The sequence below is a fragment of the Strigops habroptila genome, chromosome Z, assembly GCF_004027225.2.
Source record: "Strigops habroptila isolate Jane chromosome Z, bStrHab1.2.pri, whole genome shotgun sequence".
NCBI lineage: Eukaryota > Metazoa > Chordata > Aves > Psittaciformes > Psittacidae > Strigops > Strigops habroptila.
This window is the reverse complement of record NC_044302.2, coordinates 46,958,967-46,986,487: the sequence shown is the minus strand read 5'-3', so window position 1 is coordinate 46,986,487 and position 27,521 is coordinate 46,958,967. Positions and strand designations below refer to the sequence as shown.

The 27,521-nt window shown below is 42.4% G+C and overlaps 2 protein-coding genes across 8 annotated transcripts in view; one reads left to right on the top strand and one right to left on the bottom strand.

Annotated features, from left to right (window-relative positions):
• The window catches only part of SMC2 (structural maintenance of chromosomes 2), a 22,635-nt gene extending 14,316 nt beyond the window's left edge, over positions 1 to 8,319 (bottom strand). Inside the window, exons 1-9 of one of the 2 annotated variants that reach the window (XM_030471206.2) lie at positions 8,053 to 8,280; positions 7,181 to 7,409; positions 5,723 to 5,872; positions 3,939 to 4,061; positions 2,989 to 3,027; positions 2,672 to 2,782; positions 2,451 to 2,495; positions 1,169 to 1,402; positions 362 to 511 (exon numbers count right to left, since the gene is read on the bottom strand). In XM_030471206.2, coding sequence (XP_030327066.1) covers positions 362 to 511; positions 1,169 to 1,402; positions 2,451 to 2,495; positions 2,672 to 2,782; positions 2,989 to 3,027; positions 3,939 to 4,061; positions 5,723 to 5,872; positions 7,181 to 7,348 — 1,020 coding nt within the window. In that variant the 5' untranslated portion in view covers positions 7,349 to 7,409; positions 8,053 to 8,280. Of the gene's footprint in view, positions 1 to 361; positions 512 to 1,168; positions 1,403 to 2,450; positions 2,496 to 2,671; positions 2,783 to 2,988; positions 3,028 to 3,938; positions 4,062 to 5,722; positions 5,873 to 7,180; positions 7,410 to 8,052 lie in introns of both variants that reach the window. The other variant, XM_030471207.2, reaches the window with a different exon arrangement.
• On the top strand, positions 8,131 to 27,521 carry PTGR1 (prostaglandin reductase 1). 6 transcript variants are annotated; one of them, XM_030471209.2, is made up of 11 exons: positions 8,142 to 8,195; positions 16,214 to 16,316; positions 16,992 to 17,098; positions 19,036 to 19,081; positions 19,797 to 19,856; positions 21,094 to 21,261; positions 22,079 to 22,196; positions 22,466 to 22,621; positions 23,812 to 23,917; positions 25,064 to 25,182; positions 26,884 to 27,521. In XM_030471209.2, exons 3-11 carry the CDS (start codon positions 16,993 to 16,995, stop codon positions 26,992 to 26,994), a joined length of 990 nt encoding a protein of 329 aa, XP_030327069.1. In that variant the 5' UTR covers positions 8,142 to 8,195; positions 16,214 to 16,316; position 16,992; the 3' UTR covers positions 26,995 to 27,521. The 6 variants fall into 6 exon arrangements, with proteins under 6 accessions (XP_030327073.1, XP_030327069.1, XP_030327070.1 ...); XM_030471210.1 differs by having other exon boundaries at positions 8,166 to 8,292; XM_030471213.1 differs by lacking the exon at positions 16,214 to 16,316 and having other exon boundaries at positions 8,131 to 8,195.

Here is a 27,521-nt window from a genome sequence, read left to right as displayed (position 1 = left end):
ACAAAAAACCCCCCATCAGTTGTCAGAAATATGCAATGTAGAAATTTATCCTTCAATTTTAAGAATACCACATTCCCAGAAAGCATAATCCTTTTGAAGGTATAGGGATCTCTCCTGAGATTAACAGAAGTCCGCAATAATAAAAAATTGCTTTTTCTTTGTATATGCATCACAATTGTCTCTAAGAGGAACCAATACCTAGGCTGCACAAATCAAACAATGCCCTTACCATTTTTTTCTGGTTTCCTGATGTAATTCTTGCCAATTATAGGATTTCTTATCATAATAGGCAAGAAAAAGCAGCTGTCCCCCTCAGTGAGTTAATACAGTGCTTAAAGAAAATGATATACAAAGGTCTTACCTCCTCCATATTTTTTACCAGTTCTTTACGTTTAACCTCTTCACTTTTTAAGTTTTGCTTCTTGAGATTAAGGGCACTTTCTGCCTTAGTATTAACTCTTTGGATTTCTGCAACAGCCTCTTCCAATGAATGGAGCACACCACCAACTTCCTACAATAAGAAACAAATGAAATTTAATCTTGCCTAAGAAGCAAGTACAGTATTTGCAATATTTCATTTTCTGTTCACAGGTATATATAGAACAGGTATCTAATCAAGCAGGCAGTTAGACTCCAATGCAAACAGCTCAGAACACCTCTTCCCTCCAAAATCCAAATTAACTTGAAGACACTACTGAAGACTCACATCATGGGGCACTGTCCCTGCACAAAAGCTGCATTTATAGGCATACAAAGACCCTGCGGACAACCTGCATTTAATGGTATCTACTGCCCCCAAAAGTGAGGTCAGTACTGATTTGTGTTGAACTAGAGTTTTCAACTTGAAGTGTATTACTTTTGAGACATCAACAAAAAGGGAGGGGAAAAAAGAATCTGTCAAAATTTACCATTGACTGCAGAGTGGAAACATTAGGGCAGTTTCTATTCTTCAGTCATTATTCATATACAGCAATTGGAAGTAAAGCATTTTGGACAAATTAAAATTTTAAACGGATGTCTTCTAGGTGATGACTAAAAATGACAATAAGTAGTGTATAATCTAGACAACCCACCAGAAGATAAGAATTCAAGGGTATATTATCTGCAAAAATAATTCCCTTCTCACAAAACTCCTTATGTTCAGACAAGCATGACTGTTCTCACTTACATTATCCCTTTCTTTTTTCATCTTCGCTACTTCTTCATCAAGTTCTCTCTGCTTCTTTTCATTTTCAGCCATTGATTCTTGAAGCTTCTCTACATCAGTCTGCATTTTCTTTAATACTTCAGCAGAGGATATATGTGCCTCTTCAGCCACAGCAAACTGATAAGCTACGCAGAGGCGGCTTAGATTTTCTATTGCTCGTGCTACTTTTTGGTATTCTAGATAGGTTAATCGTTCCTGAAAAGACACCAATTAGAAAAACCTCTAAAATTTGATGGAAATATTAAGTAGGACTGCTACAGAAATTTCTAAGCACTTCTACTAAAATTCTTTGTAAATAAGAGGAAAGATTCTCAGTGTTAAATAACATGCGATCGTAACAGTCCGCATCTCTCCACCGCTTCATTCCATGAGATAGGTATTTCCTTGGTAAATATCATACAGGTGTCCAGAACTCCATTGGGCAACTGGGCTTTCATAATACTGATGCACAAGGACCTAGCATTAGGAGGGCACAGATAAGGATCTACCACTGAAACATGATTAAGTAGGTATTCCATGCCCTCTTCGTAAAGTAGGTGATAAAAGAGTGAGTCTGGAGGCAAAATCTGGGTGGGTTGCTATGTAAGGATTGAAAAAGGAAGGATAACACAGAATAAGGGGTTTAAATGAAGTGATCAAGGACAGATTGGACAGGGCTTTAAGCAACCTGGTCTAGTGGAAGATGTCTCTGCCCATGGCAGGGGGGTTGGAACTAGATGATCTTTAAGGTCCCTTCCAACCCGAACCATTCTATGATTCTATATTCAGTACTATACATTGTAGGCCTTAGATAAATCTTAGCTAACCCAATACTCAATTCAATTGATTGTACAGCAGAAATAGCACTTGACAACTTTTTTGTTGTTGGGTTGGTGGTTTGGGGGGGAGTTTTTTGGGTGGGGGTGAGGTGGGTGTTTGTAGTATGTGTGGATTTTTTTGTTTGGGTTTGTTTTTTTTTTAAGAACTAAGATATGCTTTTATCTTCTATTTTTATCTAGTTCTCTTGTTTTCTTCTATCTCCCTACATTCCCCTCTAAGACTTCCTGGAAGTCCCAAAGATCACATTTTCTGTGTTTGAACAGAAGATTCATTTCTCTTAAAAGAAAACATGCTGTTGTTTTAGCCACCACATACCATATGGTGTCACTATGTCACCACGTTTTAGCTACCGTGGGTCAGGGTAGCTGAAAGGGGTTTTTTTTCAGTAGTTAAGGGCCCTACCATTCTTGTAGTTTTTCCATACCTCTCTCAGTTTATGTAAGGTTGGAGTGATATCCTCATCTAAGACCTGAAACACAAAGCAGAACATTTATATTCTAATTTTTAAAACTCTTATGTCTAAACATGACTACCTAGTTGCAGGTGCAGAAATTCAATATCTTACAAATTAAAAATGACACTACAATAATTATTCAGTTATCTTTAGCAAATATGAAAGAAAGTATACTTTCCAACATGTAGTACCCTATTAATTTCTTTCAGTTTGGCTTCCTTCTTCTCTATGGTTTTCTGGACAGTTAATTTCTTGCTTTCATACATCCTAGTACCAGCTGCTTCCTCAATCATAGCTAAAATCTAAAATAAAGCAAAGCAACAAAAATTTGATGTTTCTTTTAACGTTAGATAGGTCCAACTCAGAACTGAATTGAACATGTCCTATCCCTCTGCCATCTTCTTTTTGTCCCTCCCTCCCACTTCCCCACCTCCTGATTCTTGTCATTCAAAACAAATCAGTAAAATTTCAGACAAAAAAAAAAAAGAAAATCTCCCAACTTTCTTACCTCTGGTGGCTTCATATTTAGAACTTTGGTAATTCGTCCCTGGTGACAGAAAGATAAAACAAGAATGGTGGTTTTGTACTACGCAACTTGCAACTTTACAAAACAAAACTCCCATACCTCCACTCATTTTTATATGTTATAAATTCAAACATGATTTTTCTTATTTTATTTTTTCATCTAGAAGGATAATCTTGTTTACTGAATTACTTTGCTCTTGAAATTTTAAACAAGTCACTTCTTCAAGCAGAAAGCTTGAAATGGCCCTTATATCTTAGGTTCATCTTCCACATTCCTGATTACATCTTAAAGGAGTAACGTGCACATTTTGTTCTAGTCTGAGTTGCTGATGTTGAATAAGCTCTTAATCATAAACTGGATTTTTGGAGATTTAGCTCATATGTAACTAGGGAGAAGCAGAATAGCTGTAAAACCTCCTCTCCCCGCCAAGCCAGAACTATTCCACTTAAAACTGTAGATCCTGGTCTGTTTTATTATTCCTTGCAAATACTTCAGGGATTTGTCTAGTCCCTGTGTTGATGTTTATAAGGGCCTTTTCAATTGGCCAGCACTTCCTTTATTAATTGTGACTTAACGTATATCAGCTTCATTCAAAATACTGTCTAATACTGTCTAATAAGAGCAAAGAAAACCAGTCTTTTTAGCATAATAAAAAAACCAACACTTATCTGTTAAAGAGATAAAAAGGAAAATAAAATCAGAATGTTTTAGAAATAAGCTTGCTACATGAGGTCTTGTGCTACAAGACACATATTTTAGAGTCAAACCATGCTGTAATAGAAATCTTAACTACTTAAAAGACATTTCATTTTTACTTGACAAGAAGCTGCTTTTCTGTGATCAGGATATTAAGTATTCTACCACTATCTCTCCTGCCTCAAATTTGGTGCAACTTCTGTTCTTTTTGGATTTTGTAAAGATGCACGTAATACCTGCATAATGAGGAAGTGAGGGTTATTGACATTGAGTCCAACGGAACAAAAAAGATCCTGCACACGAGTGCTGGTAGCATTCACACCATTGATAAGATACTTATTTCTACCTCCAACGATAACCTGGAACGGAAAAGAAATGGAAAAAACTTTAAGGATTTAAAAATTACTTGATATTATGGGAACATAAATTGTAATAAACAGTAAAAAAATCTGAGAATATCCCATATATCTTTGCATACACATATACATGCATACTATGCAGAACACCAAACCAGATCTTCTTGGACTGAGGAGATGTTTAAAATACTGTCCTGGGTTCAGCTTGTAACAGTTATTTTTCTCCTTCTTAGTAGCTAGGCTAGTGCAGTGCTGTGTTTTCGACTTTAGTCTGAGAACAACGCTGGAGTTGCATGTATCTTCCCTCCTTTTGGGCAGAAATAATAATGGTGCTATGTCTGGCAGAGGACTGAAGGCCTCATTTGTCCCAGTGAGTACCTTGATGCAATCTTCCCACCATATCCAGCAGCGATGGGATTTCTGCTAAAACGACTAACAATGAAATAATTAATGAGGGAGACCTTTTTAGGTGTTGTCACTCAGTACCACACATAAAACCATCTTAAAATGCCGCCACTGTGGTTCATCTTCTGTTTATTCGGGCTGATACTGCTGCACTGGTTTATATTTGGATCAGTATTCAAAGTTATTCTTTGAAGAGGTAAAGACTAAGGGTGGCATTTGTAAAGTCATCACTGTTAAAGGCTAACATAGAATGTTTTGTTAAATCCCCCTCTTACTTTGTTAATGAGTGGTCAAATCCTGAAATGCATTATAAAATAGTTCTTGAAAAACAATTATTGGTCCCTTTACCTCTGCGCTGCCAGTTGCTCTGCTTCCTCCCGGCTTCCCATGCCCCTCTTCAATGGTAGAACATGAGATTGAAAACTCTTTGATCAGGGTAAGCATGACTTAGCAAAAACTAAAAACAGTCAGCATTGTTCTCAGACTAATGTTGAAAACACAGCACTGCATTAGCTACTAAGAATGAGAAAAATAACTGTTACAGCTGAACCCAGGACAAATACCTAACTAAAACAGAAGAAAGATGTTTTATTGAGGGCAATACTGACAAGAAAATTCCCAAAATCCACAGGTTTTAATTTTTTTGTTTGGTTAGTTGGTTTTTTCTGTTGTTGTTGTTGTTTAAATTTGGGAGACATCTTAACCAGAAAGATAAAGGCCAGGTTGGATGGGACTTTGAACCTGGTCTAGTGGATAGTGTCCCTGCCCACGGCAGGGGGGCTGGGACGAGGTGGTCTTTAAGGTCCCTTCCAACCCAAACCATTATATGTTTCTATGATAAAGTTCCTTTGCTCCTGGAGACCAGGAGCAAAGTTTAACATGCAGTTTAAATATTAAGAGGAAAATATTAAAGCAGAAGGAGAAGCCATAAAAGGGAAAATGATAACATGCTTTAGGAACATGATTTTATTATTATTATGTTTCTGTGCAAGTCCATAGAAAACATTACTGATATAATACATTTAACAACATTAAACTAATTCCCAAGAAATTCCAATTTTTTATTTTTTTTTTTTTTTTAATCTAGTACACTGGATTTACTTCTACAGTTTGTGTTACTAACTACCATGCAGAAGCACTTCCTCAATTGCAAAAACTCACGGACTTTAAAATTTTTTTTTTGACCTAAAAGGGTCACTCTGTTGAGCATGTTAAAAACGTATAAAGGCTACTAAGCAATGCAGATATGAAAGACTCACCTGCCTAGTAACGGAGATCTCATCACTATCTTCAAATCCTAGTGGACTTGCCTTCTTGTCAGAATTATCAAAGGTAATAGACACAGTTGCTTTGGTAACTCCAGCTTGCCCATTTTTATAAACTAGATCTTGCAAGTTTGAAGCTCGAACCTAAATCCATAGAACAGATAAATAGATTTTTGAAAGAAACTTATTACACAGCTTCAGTATGCTACTGTAGGTTTAGGAGAAATGAATGAAAAAAACGCAGATCTAGCTGTAATTTAAGAGCTTATGAGAGAGACTGACATATGGGAGGTTGCTAGCACTGTAAAACCACAGGCAAAGTGTGCCAGTCTAGTTTTAGTCACCTTGCTGACAAAAACTGAATAGATGTTTAAAAAACCCAAACAAACCAGATTACTAGTTCAGTCACCAATACACACATAAAGCATGGAATCATAGGATGGTTTGGGTTGGAAAGGACCTTAAGATCATCTAGTTCCAACCCCCCTGCCACGGGCAGGGACGCCTTACACTAGACCAAGGCTCTGTCCAGCCTCGCCTTGAACACTGCCAGGGATGGAGCATTTACCACTTCTTTAGGCAACCCATTCCAGTGCCTCACCACCCTCACAGCAAAGAACTTCTTCCTTATATCTAACCTAAACTTCCCCTGTTTAAGTTTGAAGCCATCACCCCTTGTCCTGCCACTACAGTCCCTAAGGAAGAGTCCCTCCCCAGCATCCTTGTAGGCCCCCTTCAGATACTGGAAGGCTGCTATGAGGTCTCCACGCAGCCTTCTCTTCTCCAGGCTGAACAGCCCCAACTCTCTCAGCCTGTCTTCATACGGGAGGTGCTCCAGCCCCCTTATTATAGTGCAGTTCACAGAGAAATGAATTGGAAAATGTTCCTTGAAGGTCTGCTGAATTTGTCAGCAACAGAGGGGAGGTGAGGGGTGGACAGACAACACCAGGAGGAAATAAAAACCATGTGGAAACACAGATTCGAACTGATGTCAGAGCACGCAATTTTTCTTATGAGTAAAGCAAATACATCATCTTTTAAATAGCAGGTATTGCACAAAACCCTTTCCGATAATCAGCTGGCCAACTCTTAAGACCCAATTCAGAAGTGAAAAAGTTTATTACAGATAAATAAGTTAGTGCATTTAGCTGCAAAAGATCTTCAGCTTAAGGCTACTACTGGTGAAGAAGGTCTTTTTACTCTAACATTCTAAGCTGCATTGTACTTTGAGCTACTGTAGTATACCGATGAAACTGTAGTTTAATCTTAATGTAAGAACAAGCAAAAACGACTGAGACCCAGTTTTACGTCATGAGAAATCCAAACAAACAAATCTATTATTTTTTTGTAGAAGCACCACTTCAGGTCTTCCATCTGAGATTATACAAGACAGTAATATGAAATGTTGCCAACAGAAGAAAGACCTTCCTTAAATGCCCCCTCACTCTTTACCTGTGACATGCTGCTGATTCCCAACAGGAAACAGATTGAGTCCAAGATATTGGACTTGCCACTACCATTCAAGCCAGTAATGGCATTGAATAACGGGTCAAAGTCACAAATTTCTGTCCTCTGAGCATAGGATTTAAAACCGTCAAGGACAATTGACTTGATGTACATCTTCTCACCGTTTCTCACGGAGCAGGCAAAGAGTATTTAAAAAGTTATCTGGATTATAAACCTATATATTTCAAAGAAAGACAAGAAAGAAAACAAACAAAAAAAAAGATAAAAAATAAGCAAACGAATCACCTGAATGTATGAGAAAATTGAAAGAACGCATACCTTTTAGAACAAAAATATTATGCATTTATGCGGAAAATTCCAAGTACACCCCAGATCCAAAAAGCATAAAACCCCAACAAGAACCTATACTTCAAAAACTTTTAAGCGATGTGACTTCACGCAACGTTCATCACGGCATTTGTATGGAGACTGTGGCACAACCCCGGTTTCTCACAACATCAGCCACCGAAGGAAAGGAAAACGCCCGGGTTTTTACAGCCCGGCAGAGGGGAAGCCTCCCTTCCCAGTCTGCGGCACTGCTGCCCGCTCAGCCCCACCGCACCGGAGCGCTGACGCCCAGGAAAACGACAGCCCCGGCTAAGGCGCCGTGAGCACCGACAGCCCCATCCCTGCCCCGTCATGGCGCCTGCCCCACGTTCTCGCTGGCGGCACCGCGGCTCCCCACAGCCCCGCGGGTGCCCCGGCCAAGCAAGCCCTCGCTGGCGGCAAAGACGCCGGAGCCAGCCGAGCCCCTCGCACCGGCCGCGGGCAGGCGGCACCCCGCGGGCGGGCGGCACCCCCTAGCCCCAGTAGCTCACCGCCGACACGGCGCTCCCAGCCGCCCGTAACAGTCGAATTTTGGCGCCGAGCGTAGCAACCGTTAGGGGGAGGGGCCTCACCGCGGACTGCCCCGGCGCTGCCTGCCGCAGGCGGCCGGGCTCCTCCCTGCCCGGCGAGAGAGGTGAGCGCCTAGCTCCCCTCCTTGTTCCTTCTCAGAGGAGGAGCGACCGCGCTCACGGCGCACCCCCAGGGCCTAGGGGCCCGGCGCGCAGCCGCAGGTCAGGCGGCGGCGGGCGGGTGCTGATGGGAAAGGCCTCGTCCTGATAGGCAGAGATGGGCGGTGGCCGAGGCGGGAATGGGTGGAAAATGGCGGGTCTTGGTCCCGTGATGGGGGGAGCTGTGACTGCGACTGCGACAGCGGCCCCGGGAGGGAACATAAAATGGCGGGGTTTGCTACCGTGAGGGAAAAGGGTTGAGGCCGAGGGAGGAGGGAGGAGTTACGCTTGGGCTTTAGTGCGGGGTTACGCGGCGGGGCTGAGGAGCCGGCGTGTTAACTCCAGGCTACCGCGGGCAGTGTCTTTGTGTTACCGCAAAAGACGGCAGAAGATACTCTGTAAGGCTCGATTCGGAGTTTTAGAAAGCAGCATTCTTTATTGCAGCGCTGGGCGCACACGCGAATAGTTTCGCGAAGGTGAGCGTGCCTGATACTTGCCGGCAGCGGCCATATGTTTAGCATACTCGTGCATGTTTACAGCTTTTCCAGGAAATTATTTACATATTCATTGTATTTCCAGAAACTAATTATAATATTTGCATTGTAATTCATTGTAATGCGTTCATTCTAATGCTTTCTTGCTGAGTGAGGGTCTCTGATGGTCACCGACAGTCTTCTGCGCTGTGTTCACTGATTGACCTCAGTGCTGGTGCACGCTCGCAAAGTCCTAGTGCTGAGTTAGCAGTCCTATGTCCTTGCTCCTGTTCTGTTCCAGTCTCCATTACCTTGAAGGTTAGCATCTTTGATCGTATTTACTGCCTCCTGAGTTGTTTTAAGTACCGTGATGTTCTGTCAGCTGGACATTCCTTATTCTCTATGTGTCAGCAAGTTAAAACAACTTGCTGTATTTTACTATGTTAGTTTAAAGTCATACACGATATTGTTAGTTTAAACCTATAATTTAAACCTACATGTGTACCGCCCTTGAGTTACATTAAAACTAAGAATGTGTAGTTCTGTACTTCAGCCTCACCATCCCACACCTCCAAATCTGTCGATGCCTATCCAACCATCTTGCTGTGATCAGAGGGTTCTCTACCATTTTTGTAGCCTTCTCTGGACTCACTTCAACAGGTCCATGTTTTTCCTGCGCTGAGGACTGCAGAGCTGAACACAGTAGTCCAGGTGAGGTCTCACCATAGCAGAGTAGAGAGGGAGAACCACCTCCCTCAAGCTGCTGGGCACCCTTCTTTTGATGCAGCCCAGGGTACAATTTGTTTTCTGGACTGTAAGCACACACTCGTGACACTCTTCATCCACCACCACCCCTGAGTCGTCTGCAGGGCTGCTTCCAGTCCCCTCATCTCTCAGCCTGTATTGACACCAGGGGTTGCCCCAACCCAAGTGCAGGACCTTGCACTTGGCCTTGTTGGCCCTCATAAGGTTCACACAGTGCCACCTATGAAGCCTGTCCAGATCCCTGTGGATGGCAACCCTTCCCGCAGTCGTGTCAACCGCACCACACAGCTTGGTGTCATTTGCAAATTTTCTGAGGGTGCACCACTTGTCACCGATCTCCATGTGGACATTGAGCCACTGACCACTACTCTCTGGATGAAACCAATCAATTTCTCATCCAGTGGACAGTCCACTCATCAAATCCGTATCTCTCCAATTTAGAGAAGGACGCTGGGGAGGACCGTGTCAAAGGCCTTGCAGGAGTACAGATAGATGACATCCATAGATTTTTCCTTGTCCAGAGAGGCAGTCACTTCATTATTAAAGGCCACTAGGTTGGTCAGGCAGGACTTGCCTTTGGTGAAGCCATGCTGGTTGTCTCAAATCACCTCCGTGTGCCGTAGCATAGCTTCTAGGAGGATCTGTTCCATCGTCTTCACGGGCAGAGAGGTGAGGCCAACAGGTCAGTAGTTCGTAGGGTCCTCCTTTCTACCCTTTTTAAAAATGGGCTCAGTGTCTCCTTTTTTCCAGTCACCAGGGACTTCACTTGGCTCATCCGTGCTGGTCTCTTGCATTCCTTTCCTGATTTCTTACACCGGGAGACGGAGGTTTCTTGCACGCGATGGAAAGCGCCCTTAAAGATCTGCCAACTCTGTTCTCTCCCTTGTCCCTGAGGGAATTTTCCTGGAGGTCCTATTCCCTAGCTCCTTGAACAGCTGGAAGCTTGCTTTTCCAAAGCTCAGGGTCCTGACCGTGCTCTTCCCATGACCTATATCCCTCAGGACTGTGAATTCCACTGTGCATGGTTGAAGCCGAGGCTGCCTCCAATCTTGATGGCACTGAGAGCCCCAGGGAGGCATTTTGCATGGATGCACCCATTTTCACTCACTATGGATTAGAATGGTAAACTATTATGTGGGTTGATGTGCCCTGTGGGAATGGGTTGGTCCTCAGGCTCATTTTGGCAGATGCTGTCTGCTGTCTAAAGCAGTGATACAACAGCTGCTGATTGCTGCTTTATGCTTCTGCAGTTCCTTAGACCACTGATTTCCCTCTTTTTTTTTTTTCTTCTCCCCCCCACCCCCCTTGTCCCTTAATCTTTTAGTTGACCTGTCTCAATCGTCATACTACAGATGTATTGGAGTCGTAACAGATGACAGATATGTCTTGGACATGTTAAGTGGGCTGGGGCAGCAAGTTTCCCTCTTGGGGAGAAGCTGGTTGCTTGTGCTATGAGCAGGTGCTGCTCATTCAAGGACGAATCTGCCCTTGTAATATTGCAGAAATTCAGGAGGGGGCCTCAGAGGGATTGCTGGTGTTTGAAAGTTTGTTTGTAATTTCCCTTCTGAGCACGCGGGGCTGTCCTATTACACTATGCTGCTAAAGACAGGAGTGCTTAACCTTTGTAGAGGTAAGTATGACAAATGAGGGAAGGAGCAGTCAATGATCAGGCTTAGTAAGTCCTGGAGCTCTTGCAGTAACTTTACAACATCAGATAACCAGCCTGAGATATCTTTTTCTCCTAAAATAAAATTGCTTGGTTGGTGTAGTCAAAAGTTTAGGGTTTAATTTAAATGGAGTTTTCAAGAAATTTAAGGTTAAAGGCACTTAAAAAAAAAAAAGTTTTCTTTGGCAGCTGTAAAATCAAGCAAGCATAACATTTCTCTCTGTGGTCTAGTAACAGGTATGGCCCTGCAAATGTAAGAAGCAAACTTGTACTGCAGTGTGTCTGAACAGCTTTGATGAAATTTTGTGTTTACTGATGCTGCAAGCATGTGCTTGGGCTGTATTAACATTTAAGCAAGGGGGAGGTAGACAGGAGTGCTTGAAAGAAGTGTAAGAGTGCCTTGCAGTGACCAGGGTAGCACAGGTGGCCCTCAAGAAGCTTTGGCTTGATTTGTCAGCCCAGGTTACCTGTAGTGTCTTGTCTTCCTTCCTGTCTGTGGGCTTCTTTCTTATTCTTTTTTGTCAGACTTGGTTCTTAAGATTCTCCTTTTATGTGCAATTTCTGAGAGCTGAGAGCCAGCTGACCTATTTCTGTGCAGGTCTTCACTTTACTTTTCACCTCCTCATGTGAGCTTGCTCTACAGGACTGTTGAACCTCTGTTGGAATTACAGTCTTGTAACATAGTGCAGGAGAGTAGCGATGACTTCTAACCTCCAATCTTTGACCTCCTTCCAGGGCTTGATAGCATTGCGTAAAGAAGAGACGTTGCAGCTTTATTGTTTCATTGTGCAGAGTCATGCTTGCTCAGATCTTTGCAGTGTAGTGTCTGCCAAAAGTAGCGTGGGAGTGGTTTGCCTTTGCCTTGTATTTTTATCACAGGAGAAACCATAATTTCTGGGAAAGTATTGTAATAGCTAAGCCAGAGCGGAGGAGCAGGTAATTTTTGCTAACGCTTGTAGGCAGTTACTGTTGTCCCAAAATCAGGGTTCTTCGTGCAATGTGCAGAGAGCCAATTAACACACAGAGTAATGTTTATGTCATGTCTGCGCAGAGGTGTGTGCTAGGTGGTAACTCCGTGAAGCCATCACACCCTCAGCCTGCCAGCTATCCACTTTCATACATTTCAAACACTGTAAAACAGTGTTTTCCATATAGGTAACAGTCTGTATCTACAGTCATTTGCTCTTACATGCTCATGTCTCTTCTTAAAGACACAGTATATATTTATCTTACTATGCATTTTCCACGAGTAAGGGTGTCAGCGGGCAAGGGTCTCAGGGAGTGTGATTTTTAGTATTATAATGAACCAAGTTCCTTTAGGAAGAGAGTTATCTTCCATTTTGCTAGACTTTTCAAAATTCCTTCTGCCTTCCTAATCTTTCTGAAATCAGTTTTTACTTTTCTTCTGATCCAGATGGTTCATTAGTCTTCTACCTCTGCTCAGAGTCTGTGAGCTTGTAAGGAAACCTTGTTATTCCTTGCTACATGCAAATCTAAACTCAAGAATTTCAACCTTTCACACACATAGTCCTTTACAAAATCTTAACTTCTTCATTGCCAGATAACATTATGATTTGAGGCCATATTCACTCCCAGGTAATTGGTAATCCGGTAATGTATAGAGAAACCCAAGGTAGTCCCTGGATAATGACTCCCTTGGCACTCTCTACTGCCAAGAAGTCCTTTTCAGTTTGTTTGGGTTTTTTTAAGTATTTAGAAAGTCCTTTATGCTGGTGCCTGGCAGATTGCTTTGAAATGCTGCAGGAGGCTGTAAAAATTGGATCTGGAGGAAGGGAGTAGATGAGATGATTTCCCAAACAATTTTGCTGTTGTGGTGATAGGTGGTTTTTTTCCTAGCACTGATCTACAAATTAATGATGTCTGAGAAGCACACTTTAGTCATCTTTTTAATCATACCCTTTTCTTCAAATGTAGCTGGAAGCATAGCTGTTCCTGCTTCAGGATGGAGATAAAAGGAAACAAGTGCCACAGCCGTATCTGCAAATTAATTGTGACTGTCAGCAAGATGAACTGTTAAGATAACCCCAAATTTGAATTGAACTTATTTTTAACTGACAGACTTCTAAGACTGTTTTGTCCTCAAGGTTAGATTTGGGCAAGACCAGGCTAGGACACCATACCACACAAGTTACAAATGTTAGTTGGGGTTAGTTACGGAAAGTAAACTTTGCTATTTTGACTCATGCTTCCTTGAGAGCTTTGCTACTCTTCTACTTCAATGTGAAGATTCCCAGATTTCAGGTATCACCACCAGCTCATCAGCTTGCAGTCAGATTCCCTCAATTTTTCAGACTTGTCTGTCCTCTCTTTTATTCCTGACCTTCCTTTCCAGTTGCTAGTATCTACTATGGGATCCCAGTTTTCACCTATTTGTTCTTCTCTCCCATTTTCTCCTGAATAGTGAACCTCCTTCCCCCTGCTGATTTTGGGGATTGAGCTGTGATAACCTGTATGAAGGTGCTTTGCTTGCAGCTCTGCTACAATTTGCACCATCTGCAGTGTATGAACACAGACTGGACCTTTTCTTTCATATGTATATTTTTAGATCACAAAACAGATTCCCCAATACACTACTTCTTTCCTAGGTGTATGATTTAATGGGAAAAAGTTCATGGAGATTAATGCAAAACTTTATTCTTGGATAACTTGATAGGCTAGACCAAAGGACAAGGAGGGTTTGCAGAACATCAGAATAAATGCTGCCTTGGAGTTCAATTTCGGTAAAAGCTTTAATGGTTCTTTTGTGAGAATACCAGGCAGAAGTGCATCACCTTATTTTTTTTTCCTGGGAATTGCTAGAAATGAATTATTTTTGAAATAATCTTTTTATCATCTTCGTGGACTGTCCTTTCTCAAGGTTTTATTGCCTTTTTGCAGTAATGATTATAATGATCTATGATTTATACTGAAAATATGTCACTCAAAGCCACTGACAACGAAGTAGCTTTACAGAGCAGTGGTTTCTGCTCTTGGAGCTGAGATTTTTGCATTACTGCTGTTTATGCTTTAGAGTTCTTTAATATGCTTAAGCAACATAGTTCTTACCGGTTCTTAGGATTTGATGTCTAAACATACAAAATAATCTTGATTTGTTAACCTGGAAATTAGTTTGTGAATCCGTTCATCAAGCATGTGGCTGTGTTCTGTTTCCTGTCTGGTTTGGGGCTTTTTGTTTTACAGCCTGAATAAAACATCCCTAGTCTTCAAGTGGTGTGAGAAGGGGTCAGGAGAATATTTGTCCTGTTCCCAAAGTTAGGCCTAGATGTAATAAAAAATGTTGAGTGAATATTTCCATAGTGTTTGCGGGAGGGATCACGGCTCTGCTGAAAATCAGTGTATCACAAAAAGGATACATTTTTCTTAGGGATGTGAAGATTGGTGTCACTGGGAGGTCTGGGGGTGGAAGCACCAGAAGAAACATCGGGAGACATAGAAATGGCCAATATTGATGGCACCTAGATTTGCAGATCATCAGGATTACAGCACATCATTGTGCAGCTTCTTAGAGGACCATATAGGGGAAACAAAGGACAGCCAAAGCTTTTCTCAATCATTGCTGGCTCCCCGCTGATACAAATGGCACATCAGCCCGCGGCTGCCAACCTAGCCAGCATCCCTTGTTCCATCTCCCCATCCCTTGTTGTTCCTGACTGGAGCACTTTGGGCATCTGTGTCTGAACGCAGGACACACTGCTGGGACAAATCCCTCTTAGTGCTTCTGGGCAGGAGAATGGGATGGGTTTTGTGTTACTCCGAACTCACCTTTTGCTCCTATAAGCCCCTTTGCTGAGTTTGCTTTGTTGTTGCTGCAGTGTTGCAGCATCTTTTGTTACTGAAAAGTACAGATAAGCACCGTTGATACCAAAGCAAATGAACCGTGGAGGGAAGTGGGAAGTGCCCGGGGAGTGCCACCTGCATGGGGTTTTTTTAATGTTTGCAGGTCAGATGGCAGTTGCTGCAGATAAGTTTTCTATGACACTGGTTCTTGTAATTGTATGTGGGACATGAGGAATGCTGTTTTTGCCTGCTCACATAATGAATGACAGATGCTTTGGCAGTGAGCCTGATGACACTTCTTTCACTTTATGAAAGAAATACATCTCCCGATATGGGTGGTTTCCCCAGTGCAGGAAACCCTTCACCTGTGCTGTATTTGTTTCTTGTTGGGAAACTGTTGTAGACATATAGTTAAAAAATTGGGCCTGAGTAACACTGATTCATCACAGAAAACAGAGACCTTGCCCTGTTCTCCGTGCCTGTGCGTCTTTAAAATGTTTTTCTTATATTTATTAGGTCTCTGTTCCTAATTAGTACTTTTGTCTTCAGTTTTTTTGTAGTTAAACATGATGCTAAGTATCGATCTCTTTACACTTCTCACCCTTCATGTTCTACTTGAATACTTTCACAAGAAAAATGGGAGCTGAAGACAGATAGTCCTTGGACAAAGTTTTCTCCTTTGCCACATGCCCCATTGCAACACAGTTGAGGCAAAATGCCAAAGCTTGCTACTGTTGCTTAAGGTGGCTCTGCAGTGCGCAGAGATCCCTGCACGCAAAAGGTATAGCTGCACCAGCTCTGATCTTTTGGTGCGTGCCCTGGGAACAGTGAAAATGTCAGAGCATTCACGAGTGGCATACGTATGGATCCTTTTGCTGTGCTAAATGATGGATTGAATGATTAATTTTATATTAATTTTTAGTAAGATACTTTTCCCTCAGTGGCAGAACTCTAAGAATTTTAGGGCTTGACTCGTAAAATGTGTTTTGAAGAAGCTTCTGCTCCAGGGAATAGCCTTGGTCTACAGACTGCAGTGTTTTGTGGTTTCTAGGACTGTGGGTTTTGTGTATTTAGCTTGGCATATTGCAGAACATTCCAGCAACTGGCTGGATGCTGAATTTGAGCAGTCTGTGAGGATGATCTCAAATCTTAGTAGGAGAAAGGTGAATCATGTTGGGTGTGTCCTGTGCCAGGTTTACAAGGGTTTACACTTTCTCCTGGAGAAGTGGACTGGGGGTGGTGCCTGCTCTGCCCATACAGCAGATATTCTCTCTTTTTGGAGGTGTGCGTGACTGAGAGAGTCCAGCTGCCAACTGAGTCTGGTGCAGAAGGTTACTGGCTGGTCTTGTCAGCAGAAGACAGAGTTTTCCACCTGCCTGCTCTAAGTATAAACTTCTCTTTCTTCGCACTTGTTGATGTGCTCGCTTATAGGAAGGAAAAAGGGGCTGTGAGGGTAAAACAAATGCAAGTTGTTAGTTTGTTTCCATCTTGTGTGGAAAATGCTGGTGACTGACTCTCCGGGTTCCAAGCCCTAAGCCTGGCAACTGGAGAAGCATTTCAATGCATGGGGTGTCATGGAAAGAAGTCTTACCTTTGCAATTCTCACTTGCACTTTGCTTCAAGCTTGTAAAAGTTTAGGTTCAGTGCTCACCTATTGTGAGTGAGGGAAAAGAGTAAGTTTAAGTGTTTTATTTTTCTTCCTTACAGGATTTTTTTTTTTTTTTCTCCGTAAACTAGTAGATTTTCCGTCTTCAATTTCTTTAGAGTCGGAGCTGTACATCTTGCTGGGGCTGACTTCCCACACCAGGGCTTGCTGCCAGCAGGCAGGGAGGTTGGGCAGGTCGCAGGAAACTCTGGGTTGCTTAGGCAATGAGGGGGCTTTTCTGATGTTTTCTTGATCCAGTAAAACTGCCACAGGATGCAAGCAGAGGCTGTCTTTTGTGATGGCGTGTTATCAAGATACTGTTCAGATTCATAAAGTCTAAACCACCCTTGTGAGCAGCCCAGCACCATTGGGCATCTCTGACAAGCGCTCTTTGGCTGTGTTGTTTGTTGCACAGGATGGTTACTGCCAAGGTTTGGGTTCTGAAGAAGCATTTTGAAGGTTTCCCCAAAAGCAGCGACTTCGACCTGAAACACATAGAGCTGCCAAACCTAAAGGATGGAGGTAAGTGGATGCTGCCTGGTTTTACTTATTCTGGAGGTTGTCTGATTGCTGAGGAATGGCTGTGCATCTGCACAACTGTTTGTTTCTCTGGCTTAGATTTTCGAAAATGGGTTGTCATGGTTTTTGGCAAGCCATGTACCTCAACAGACAAGGGTGATTGCTCAAGAACATGTATGCTGCTGTGTTTGGTGAGTTTTAAAACACACTGCCTTCTGATAATACCCTTAAAAGTCAGTGCCTGAGCTCTTCCAACTCCATCATGCTGCAGCTGCGGTGTGCCTTTCACAGTCTCACACTGCCTAATCACGTGTGGTGCCCGATGGCAAAAGCATTCTAATGTGTTTGCAAATAAGGCTTACTGGAGAAAATTGCTGAAGCGATAATTGCTGAAGCAATATGCCCTCAAAACCAACAGCCACAAGGAAACAGTATTTGTTTAATTTAGAAAGAGGGAAGTGAACTGTGATGCAGAGCAAATGAGGAGCTAACTGTAGTAAAACCTAAACATGCTTTTACTGGTGAAAGATTTTAATCTATTTTGCAAAATCCTTCGGAGAAGGCTGAAGAAGATAGTAGCCTCCGGATGTAGGCTTTCATTAGAGTTTTTCATGCTGATAGGGAAGGTATTGAAGATAGTGCTGGAGCACAGCAGGGTGACTGGGGTGGGAATGAACCTGTGGCTGGGAGGCCTTGGGCTGGAGTCCGTTCAGGTTGATCTTTCATTTTAAGAAGCAATAAGGCAAGACTTCTGTCTGAATTCAACATCTATTTTATTGCCTGTGCTTATCTGTTACATTTGACCTGTTGTGACAGCAAGAGAGAGTGAATAAAAAGAGGAAAAAATGCGCAGGTTTTATCCTATGTTTCTCTCTTTTGAAAAGAGTAAGGAAAATCGTAATATTTTATGCAAGAGCTTTTGATTAAAGAATGGACCTAGATTTTGGCTTCACATGGACATCCATACCATGCTGTCTTGAACTTTACCCCACCATTTGTCCTTTACAGAATTTGCTCCAGTTCATAAGGTGCACCAAAGAATTAGTTATGTTTACAACTTAAAGGTTTGAAAGGTGATTTCTTCTTACATATGCTTTCAAGTGTTTTCATAGCATGTGTACTTCTGTAGCATTAAGACACACTTGAAAATTTGATGCCTGTGGGTATTTGAGAACATGGAACAGTTTCTTCCTTCCCATTTTAATCCTTACGGCAAGAAGAGGCATAACTTCATACTAGAGTAACACTTAAGGGAAATGGCCTTTCTTGTTATGCTGCATGGTCTTGACTGTTCTTCCAGCTCACTCTGAGTAACGGGGAAATATTTATATCTGAATGTATTTCTAGCTTATACTAGCTAGGCCACTTTAGCACAGGCAATGGAAAGTATTATTGGGCAGAGAGGAATAGCTAAAACTGCTGTGTGAACGAACACGTAAAATTTAACAGTATAATTTACAAAAACTAGTGGCATTAGGGACAGTAATGTGGATTAGGCAACCTAGAAAAGGCTTTCCGTTAAGGCTGCAAAGCAGTGTTTACATTTAACATGTGCCAAAGTTTCTTACCACCCTCTGCTGATTCAATCATGGGAAGGCATTTTGTATATGAGTCGAAAGTAAGCTAGGGCCTTGCTTAGCGGGTCTAGCTTCTTGAGCCATCTATAGAGTAAGGAGGCAGATAAAGAAAAACAGGGTTGAAAAGAAAGTAGCCTCCTGAAGTGACATTACATAAAGTGTCATTTGTAACAGCACAGGGATAATCCAGAGAAAGCTAATGAATGTAATGGTTGTTTCTGGTAATTTTTTCCCTAAGGATGGCAGGATATGTGTATTTTGGGCTGTCAGGAGTTCCTATCACTTTGTTGGAAGACTGACTTGTGGAAACCATGCTTTCTTGCACTGCTAATGCCCAGGAATTTGCTTTGTCTTTTGTTACAGAGTTGCTGCTTGAATCAGTGTTTCTCAGTGTTGATCCTTACATGAGGTATATCTTTTTCTTATTTTTAAATTGCTGGCTAAGGTACCTCATTTGATCTCCCACTTAAACGTCAAAAGAACATGTACTGGGAGTAGCCCCTGTTGCCAGAGCCCCAGATGTCATCTGGTTTTTGTTTTATTTTAAAACGTGTGTGAATCACAAGACTTGCAATATGGAGCTGTGCCAGATTTAGCCAGACATTAGGATAACAATGCTGCAGCCCTAGACTTTTCTTGGACTCTGCTGTTGTTCCTTGTCATGTCTCTTCCACTGGAATGCAAAAGGGTCAGAGGAGACTGCAGCCATTTTACAGTAGGTGCTTCACTTACCTTAGCAACCTTGTACTTCAGGATACATGTTCTAAGCATGAAACTGCTGATATGCCCACGTTAATAGGTGCTAGTTCAAGCACAGGGAGATTGGGTAGTTAGAAGAAGCCTGGTAGACCCTAATGTCAGAGATAGTTCTTTGGAGTCTCAACCTTCTTGTAGTGATGGACCATGCTATTGTGTCACCAACACTCTAGCCCGCTATTTGGTCGAGATGGAGTGCTCAAGTAGCTGGCTATGGAGAACATCCAGTTATGTCATTACAATGACGAGCTCTTTGCGATCATCAACTCACTGTTTATGATCTCTTTCTGGGTCAGACAGTAGCTACTACTATATCTGGAACATCATTTAAAATTGCTTACAGTAAGCCATCTCTGCCTATGTTACAGACCTTACAGTCAAAGGAACATGAAGGAAGGGGACATAATGATAGGCACACAGGTTGCCAGGTAAGATCTTCAGTTCTTGTTATCCATACATGTGACAGATCTCAAAGGAGTATACTGACATCTGAGACATCTGTAGTCTGCATTACCTATTCTTGACTTGAGTCTACATACTTCTACATCTGTATTCTTGTATGTAATTGGTTGGAATGTGTTTTTCCTCTGAGAACCTCTTCTGCCTTCCTGGAGATCATTTAGATCTCTGATACAATCTGTATGTTATTTCTGGTGATAAAGTTTTCAAAGGAATTTTTTTCAAGCAGAGGTATGAAGGACTGGCCACTGTACTTGCTGTAAGTGTCAACTTCACATTTAAAATCTGATGTGCTAGTAAAATTGCATGTCCAAAACCATGCATGTTATCTACTCCAGATGAGAAAGTGCAGTGTCACCTAAGACACAGCTGTAGCCAGATGGTTATCTAATTGTATTTTTATCTTTTTTTTATTTAAAGGTTAAATCCATCCTTTGCCAAGCTTGTGGTAATTCAGCTACACAGGTGTTTGTCAGCCTTTTGTCAGCCTTTTCCTGCTGTGCTGCCTCTAAGTTGCTGCTCAGTAACATCTGTGGCCTTTGACTCTTGTGTTTCTCTGGAGGAACACTGAAGGCCGGGATAAATTAACAACCAAGTCTGCTCAACAGGCGGCCAACTGTTCCCACTATTTCAAAGTTGCTTACTTACTCGTTCCCAATGTAGTCTTCTTGTTGGGCTAAGAAAGTTGAATTTTCTTTTGGTATAGAGACACCACAAGTATGAACTTCTCCCTGTTATTAGATACTGCTTTCTGTCTGGTTTTGTTACCCCAAGAGGTTCCATCTTCAGGATCTTCAGCCTTTAAATGAGGTGCAGGTTGTCTGAGAAGGGGACTGCTTGTTACAGCCTATCTGTAACGTCTTGCTTTTCCATTCTTTAATCCTAGCATCCTCTTTCCTGTCTTCTAACTCACAGTAGCCTAGCCTGAACTCATATTAGACTGATGCTAGTAAAAAAAAAAAAAGGTCACATCTATGTGGAACATTCTATTTGTTATGGGCAGGGCCAAGGCTAAAATCATCTTGCCTGGTATCTCTCTGGTGGTGAGGGGTACTAGCTAAATGCCCTGATGTGAAATATTCCTTTTCTCCTGCATGACAGGTCAACAGGAATAAAGGAGGGAAGAGCCAGTAATGATTTGTCTCTGACAGAGTATTTGTTTTGTCTTTTTTTTTGTTTGGTTTTTTTTTCCCTTCCTTTAAACAGGATTGTAGAAAGCAAGAATCCTGATTTCACAGTGGGGGTCTTTGTTGTGGCTAGAAGTGGCTGGAGAACCCATTTCATCTCCGATGGGAAAGACCTAAGAGCCCTTCCTCCCAATTGGCCAGAATCGCTCCCCAGATCTCTAGCTCTTGGGACGATTGGCATGCCAGGGTAAGTTTTGACATGAAAAGGCAACTATCCCCTGGATTTTGCAGTGCAGAATGTTTCTGCCTACCTGTATGTCCATTGTCTTGTTTTACCAGCATGTTGTCTGCTTACTCTGGTAAAAAACCTGTGTGCTTCAGGATGCCCTTAGCCTGAGAGGGCCTGAAATTTGGCCCATCCCCTAGATTGGAGGAAATTTGCCTTGCAGATTATGGTGCCTTTCCTTGAGGAGTTGCAATAAGGTAGGAAGAGGATCCAGGAGAGGCTGGAAAGAAACCAGTTCAATCCATAGTCTGCATCTTAGTAAAGCTTGATCTAAACTTTAGCAGTTCCTACAGATTACTATTTACCCAGTAATGATAGCTGTCCACAGCAGTCATCAGGAGCAATGTGCCCATCAGTTCAGCAAGGTTTTGCCACCATTTTTTTGTGTGATATGTGATGAGTATCATTTAATCTTCACCTCCATCTGGTAGTTACCAGCTGGCTACTGCCCTGTGTCTAGCTTGGATTTTCTTCCAGTGGGTAACTGAGCTGTCGCCTTACAGCACTTTCTCCATGTTTCTCCTTTCGGGTAGTAAGGAAAGCTGTTTTCATCTAAAACATCCTGTTTCCCAATAGTGTATCTGGGGTTTTTTTTTCTAGGATGGCCATAAAAAAGACAAATTAAGAAGCTTGGGTTAATTTTTGCATTTCATAAAGGATGAGGAAAACAAAATCTTGTTCTGTTTGTGACAGTATTTTGGTTCACTGTGGTCAAGTCACATCTCTTGTGTCTGGCATCTTTTATTTCTTACTGAACATTCTTTCTTTTCCTTCACAGCCTCACTGCATATTTTGGTCTGCTGGAGGTCTGCAAGATGAAGTCAGGGGAGACGGTGCTGGTTAATGCTGCAGCTGGTGCTGTGGGCTCTGTGGTGGGACAGCTTGCTAAAATTTGGGTGAGTGGCTTGGAAAGCTCACCTGGTAGAAGGGGAAGAAGGCCATGAATGATCAGGAGGGCAAGCATCCCTGAAGGCATGCCTGCAGTATGGTCTTGAGATGGGACAAGCTCCTGAATATGTATCAAAGCTAGTTGAATGTTTTCTAGAGCTTAGGAACTCATATGGTGTTGACAGCCTTACTTTTAGGGTGACCCCTCCACCCAGTACTTTGTGTCAGCCGGTTTTGTGAGCAGATGTTTAGAAATGCTTTTCTCCTTTTCTTGCAGGGTTGCAAAGTTGTTGGCTGTGCTGGCTCAGATGACAAGGTTGCCTATCTGAAAAAAATAGGCTTTGATGAAGCCTTTAATTACAAGACTGTTGCATCTCTGGATGAAGCACTGCGCAAAGCCTCTCCTGATGGCTATGACTGTTTCTTTGACAATGTGAGTTCAGAGAGAGGGCCTTGCCCTGAGCAGACTGTCATTTTACTTAAACTATAGCAGGAATTCAATAGTGTATACATCTAATTGAAGACTGTAACAGGAACCTGATACTGAATTCCATCTAATTGAGAAATGGTTGCCATAAGAGCTTACTGTTCTTACGGGGTGACCAGTAGAGGGTTTCTGACCTCTCCCAAGTACAGCTGGAGTTAACGGGGGCTGTGGACTGTTCTCAGTTAGCTGTTTGAATGTGACCATCTTGTTTTGGAAGCTAAGAGAGTTTCACAGTAAAGATGCAGTCAAACCATGTCAGTTTGCCTTCAAGCGGAAGAACAAGCCCTTGCTTTTCTGATTTCCTAGTATAGCTAATGTATGCATTATAACTGGTAATATAATACCTGGCACAGGGGTATTAGCTGAGATACTGGCCTAAAACTGCCCGGCTAGCTACCTGACTTAAAAGGGCAGGCATCACTGCTCCTTGTCTCTCTCTCAGCAATCTGTCTGCTGATCCAGGGATGAGGCCCCTGTCATTCTGTGTGGATTGCAAAGCACCTGCTGGCAGTTGTTGTGAATGCATGGTGTCAGGGCAAAGCGCTTGCCCCTGTGGCAGGAGCTCCTGGTTGCTTTGCCTTACCCTTCCAAATTTCATGTCCTGTGCTGCTAAGGTCTTAAATCAGTTTTATGGTCATGTCTGCTCTGTTCCCTCTCACTTCCAACTTTTGTGCAGAGCTATACGCAGCAGTAAATTTTCTCACAGCTTTTCTCCATTAAAAGCTTCTGAGCACAGAACAAGAGAATCGTGAAGTAAAAACTTGACATCATCATGTTGTAAAGAAATGAAAGTGCAGGCTGGTGTGGAGGAAAAGCAGAGGTGGTGCTTCCTAGTAACCCTAAACGTGCCCCTTAGGAGGAGGGATCCTACCCAACACTGCCAATTTTGTGAAGCAAATTCAGAATTAAAACAAATTCCCTGTGTTCATAACTAATTTTTAGAAGAGTGGGATTGACTCCATAGGTGGTGACTAACTGTAAGATTTTGTGCAGCTACTGTGTTTTTGGAGTAGTGGAACTTACATCTCCACCACTTGACTGAACCTGTTGGTGCAACAATGCAAGAGTGGCAGGTTTTGGCAGTCAGTGCCAAACATTGGATTGTCTCAATGCTGTACATGCTTTGGTTCTTGTAGGTGGGTGGAGAATTTACCACTGTTGCTATTAACCAGATGAAGACATATGGAAGGATTGCACTCTGTGGAGCCATCTCTCAGTACAATGACTCTGTGCCTCAGAAAGGTGTGGGCCTGCTTTCTTGTGTTTAAATTTATTTCCTGTTTGGTGATGGAAGACAGAAAGTTGTAATGGGAGTCTCTTGAGGTTTTATTGGTTGTTTCTGTATACTATTTGAGTGTATGTGTGTGTGTTTGTGTACATTCAGGTAGCTAACTAACCACTGCTCTGGGATGGTGGGAATGTGAACACACTGTGTGTACATGCACTCATCCTACTTTGTGCACACTTGTATCGGATGGAGAACATCAGCTGATTAGAAATGAAGGAGAGACTAAATTACTTAATACAGAATTCCCCAGGGCTCTAAGCAGATACAGATCAGTAGAAGGCACGTGTGGTGGCATGATGCTATTTACACAGTATATAATTTTAGACAAAAGAATGGATATCCCTCAGGTTTTTAGATGAGGCAGCTTAGGGTTGTGGTTTGTTGTTGTTTGAGTTGGGTTTTTTTTTGGTTGTGGTTTTTTGGGGTTTTTTTTGTGTGGGTTTTTTTTTTTTTTTTTTTTTTGTTTTTTGAGGGGGGTTTTGTTTGTTTTATATTTTTTGGGGGGATTTTTGTGTTTTTGTAAGATTTCATTTACTGGTAAAACTCCTGGGAAATGATGCTGAAGTTAATATTCACTTTCAATAGCATTAAGTTTTCCAAATTTGCCTTCCAGAGGAAATGTGTGGTCTGAATTCTCTTTGACAACTGACTTTTTAAAAATGGGACAGGCTTTTGAGAGTGGAGACACAGCCACACACTTTATGACTGAGGGAACTGGTTTTTTAATGTGTTTAACTTTTCTGATATTTAGCAAAAGCATGAGAGCATGGCAGGCTATCAAACAAGCTGCCAAAACAGTATTTCCAGGATTTACCTGAAGCCTCTCAGTTGAAGCTGAGGCCACTTCGAAATGAAACTTTTCAGAACTATTGGATGTTTGCCCCACAGCTTTACAGATTAGGCCTGTTTTCTGGGAGGCTGTCTGTCCATGAATTCTTGATCTTTTGTCCTGGAAATTCTGTTTAGAAAAACTAGCAGTTGGTTCTGCCTGGAACGAAGTGATTCAGTGGTCTGCACTGGCTAAAAGCTGGCTTTATGCATTGGTTCTTATTTTAAGTGAAACCTACTGCAGGTGGTTTGCTGATTCCTTTCTCGTGCAGGGCCTTATGTGCAGATGCCAATGATCTTCAAAGAACTTCAAATGGAAGGGTTTATTGTGAGCAGGTGGAATAACCGCTGGGAGGAAGGTCTGAACACAATGCTAAAGTGGGTCATGGAGGTAAGGAAGGAAGGTGTAGGTTTCTGTAAGGTTCCTTTTTGCTTCTGTCTTTGCAAGGGGTCTCTTGTCATAGCTGTTGAGGTGAAGCCCCAGCATGATACTTTTCTTCCACCTGACTTGATCTTTGAATCTTTTGGGGACAGTCAAACCATAGTGAACATACCTGATCCCTTCTGCTTTGTTGAGACCTGCAATATTAGGTTGTGAACTTAGATACATTCCAGAACACATGTAGGCTTTGAAAAAGGATGCTGCCAGAGTAATTCAAAACACTTCTCTGGCAGTGAAGAGTTTCATTTTTAGAGTAATTCCTCTATTCCATTCCAAGCACAAATATGGGCTGGGTGGAGAATGGATTAATAGCAGCCCTGGGGAGAAGGGCTTGGGGTTGTTGATTGCCAAGAAGCTCAATGAGAGCCGGCAGTGTGCGCTCACAGCCCGTTAAGCCAACCGTGTCCCAGGCTGCATCAAAAGGAGCGTGACCAGCATGTTGAGGGAGGTGATCCTGCCCCTCTACTCTGGTGAGACCCCACCTGCAGTACTGTGTTCAGCTCTGGGGCACTCAACACAAGAAGGACATGGACCTGTTGGAGTGAGTCCAGAGGAGGCCACAAAGATGCTCTGAGGGCTGGAGCACCTCTGCTCTGGAGACAAGCTGAGAGAGCTGGGCTTGTTCAGCCTGGGGAAGAAAAGGCTGCAGAGACCTTAGAGCAGCCATCCAGTACCTAAAGGGGGCCTAGAGGAAAGCTCGAGAGGGACTTCTTTTACAAGGGCATGTAGTGATGAGACAAGGGGAATGGCTTTAAACTGAAAGAGGGTATATTTAGATTAGGTATTAGGAAGAAATGCTTTACTGTGAGGGTGGTGAGGCACTGGAACAGGTTGCCCAGAGAAACTGTGGCTGCCTCATCCCTGGCAGTGCTCAAGGCCAGGCTGGACAGGGCTTTCACCAATCTAGTCTACTGGAAGGTGTCCCTGCCTTGCCATGGGCATGGGGATTGGAACTAGATGATCTTTAAGGTTCCTTCCAACCCAAACCATTTTGTGATTCTGTTTCTTATTCAGAAGTCCTCTTTCATTTGTAGTATGAGCATGGATTTCCATTGTAGTGGTGCACTGAAATTACTGGAAAGAATGGATGTTTTTTATGGAACTGGGAGCTTGGCTTTAAAGGGACTTCATAGGGAATTTGCCAAATTTTACTTTTCTAGATGGAGGCTGAGTTTAACACTCAGTTCATGGCTGTGAAAAGCTTGCAAGTTTGAACGCAAAAGCCTAAAAAGCTCTAGCTGAGGATTTGGGATGGCTTGGCTTTTGATCACTTGGATTTGCAATTCCATGCTTCCCTATGTGTAGAGACAGGCCTCACTTTGGGAAAGTAATCCCCTAGCTGTACGTTGTTTGGGGACTAAAGTAGCACTGTATCTGTCCTGGTGTGTTTTTTATAGTAGTGACTTCTGCTCCCTGTTACAACTCCAAGTAGGAGATCTTGCAACAGAAGCAAATCCTCACAACAGCCTAAACAGCCTAACAGCAGCCTACCTGGTTTTGAGAAGTTACCCTGGTGTATGCCAGCTTGCATGTTTCAGATGAAACATACAAGCTGGAGAAAATTTGGTTGCACTTTAGTCTCCTGGGGGTGCTAAAAACTAGGCAGCTGGTGAATGAAAACTCAGCAATTTGCTTTCTTACTTTTGACAGGGAAAAGTGAAGTGCCATGAACAAGTCACTGAAGGATTTGAGAACATGCCAGCAGCTTTCATTGGAATGTTAAAGGGAGAAAATCTTGGAAAAGCTGTTATAAAAGTCTGAAGGTCACATTCCTGGGGCCTGGCGCAGGAAAATGATTCTGTTAAGTGCTTTTAACTCATTGATCGAAATGCATGTTTCAGTCTTTTTGCTGGACATTTGGCGATGATAACTTCTGTTAATAATTGGGCTAATAAGTGTAAGTATATGCCAGTTGATTTGCTCTTGAAGTAGTCCCAAAGCTACACAAAAATATTGCCTTAAAACAGCTGAACTTCATCATAGCTCTAACAGATTTACTAGAAACTTGAACCTTTCTATGAGTTGGATTTGCTTTTCCTTTCTGCAAGCCAAAAGTTTTGCCAGCTGGTGGCACATATCATGACTACGTTTAACCATTGATTTAGCCCAGAACTCAGCAAGAGGGATTTTTTTTAACCAATATCATGGAGCAAAGAACAAGTTAATAACACCTGGAGGTTCCCAGCTTCCTCTCTGGATCGCTTTTTTAACTTTCATCAGGAAATGCAGGTATCTCGGTTCTTTTAAGATTATGGAAAGAAAAGAAGAATAAATCTGTTAATGGATAC

Coding starts and splice junctions, on each gene's coding strand:
- PTGR1 (XM_030471208.1), top strand. CDS start 15,618: ATGCCCCATTGCAACACAGTTGAGGCAAAATGCCAAAGCTTGCTACTG. Junction 19,857..21,093: donor ATAGGCACACAGGTTGCCAG/GTAAGATCTTCA, acceptor TCCTTTAAACAG/GATTGTAGAAAGCAAGAATC. Junction 22,622..23,811: donor ATGACTGTTTCTTTGACAAT/GTGAGTTCAGAG, acceptor TGGTTCTTGTAG/GTGGGTGGAGAATTTACCAC.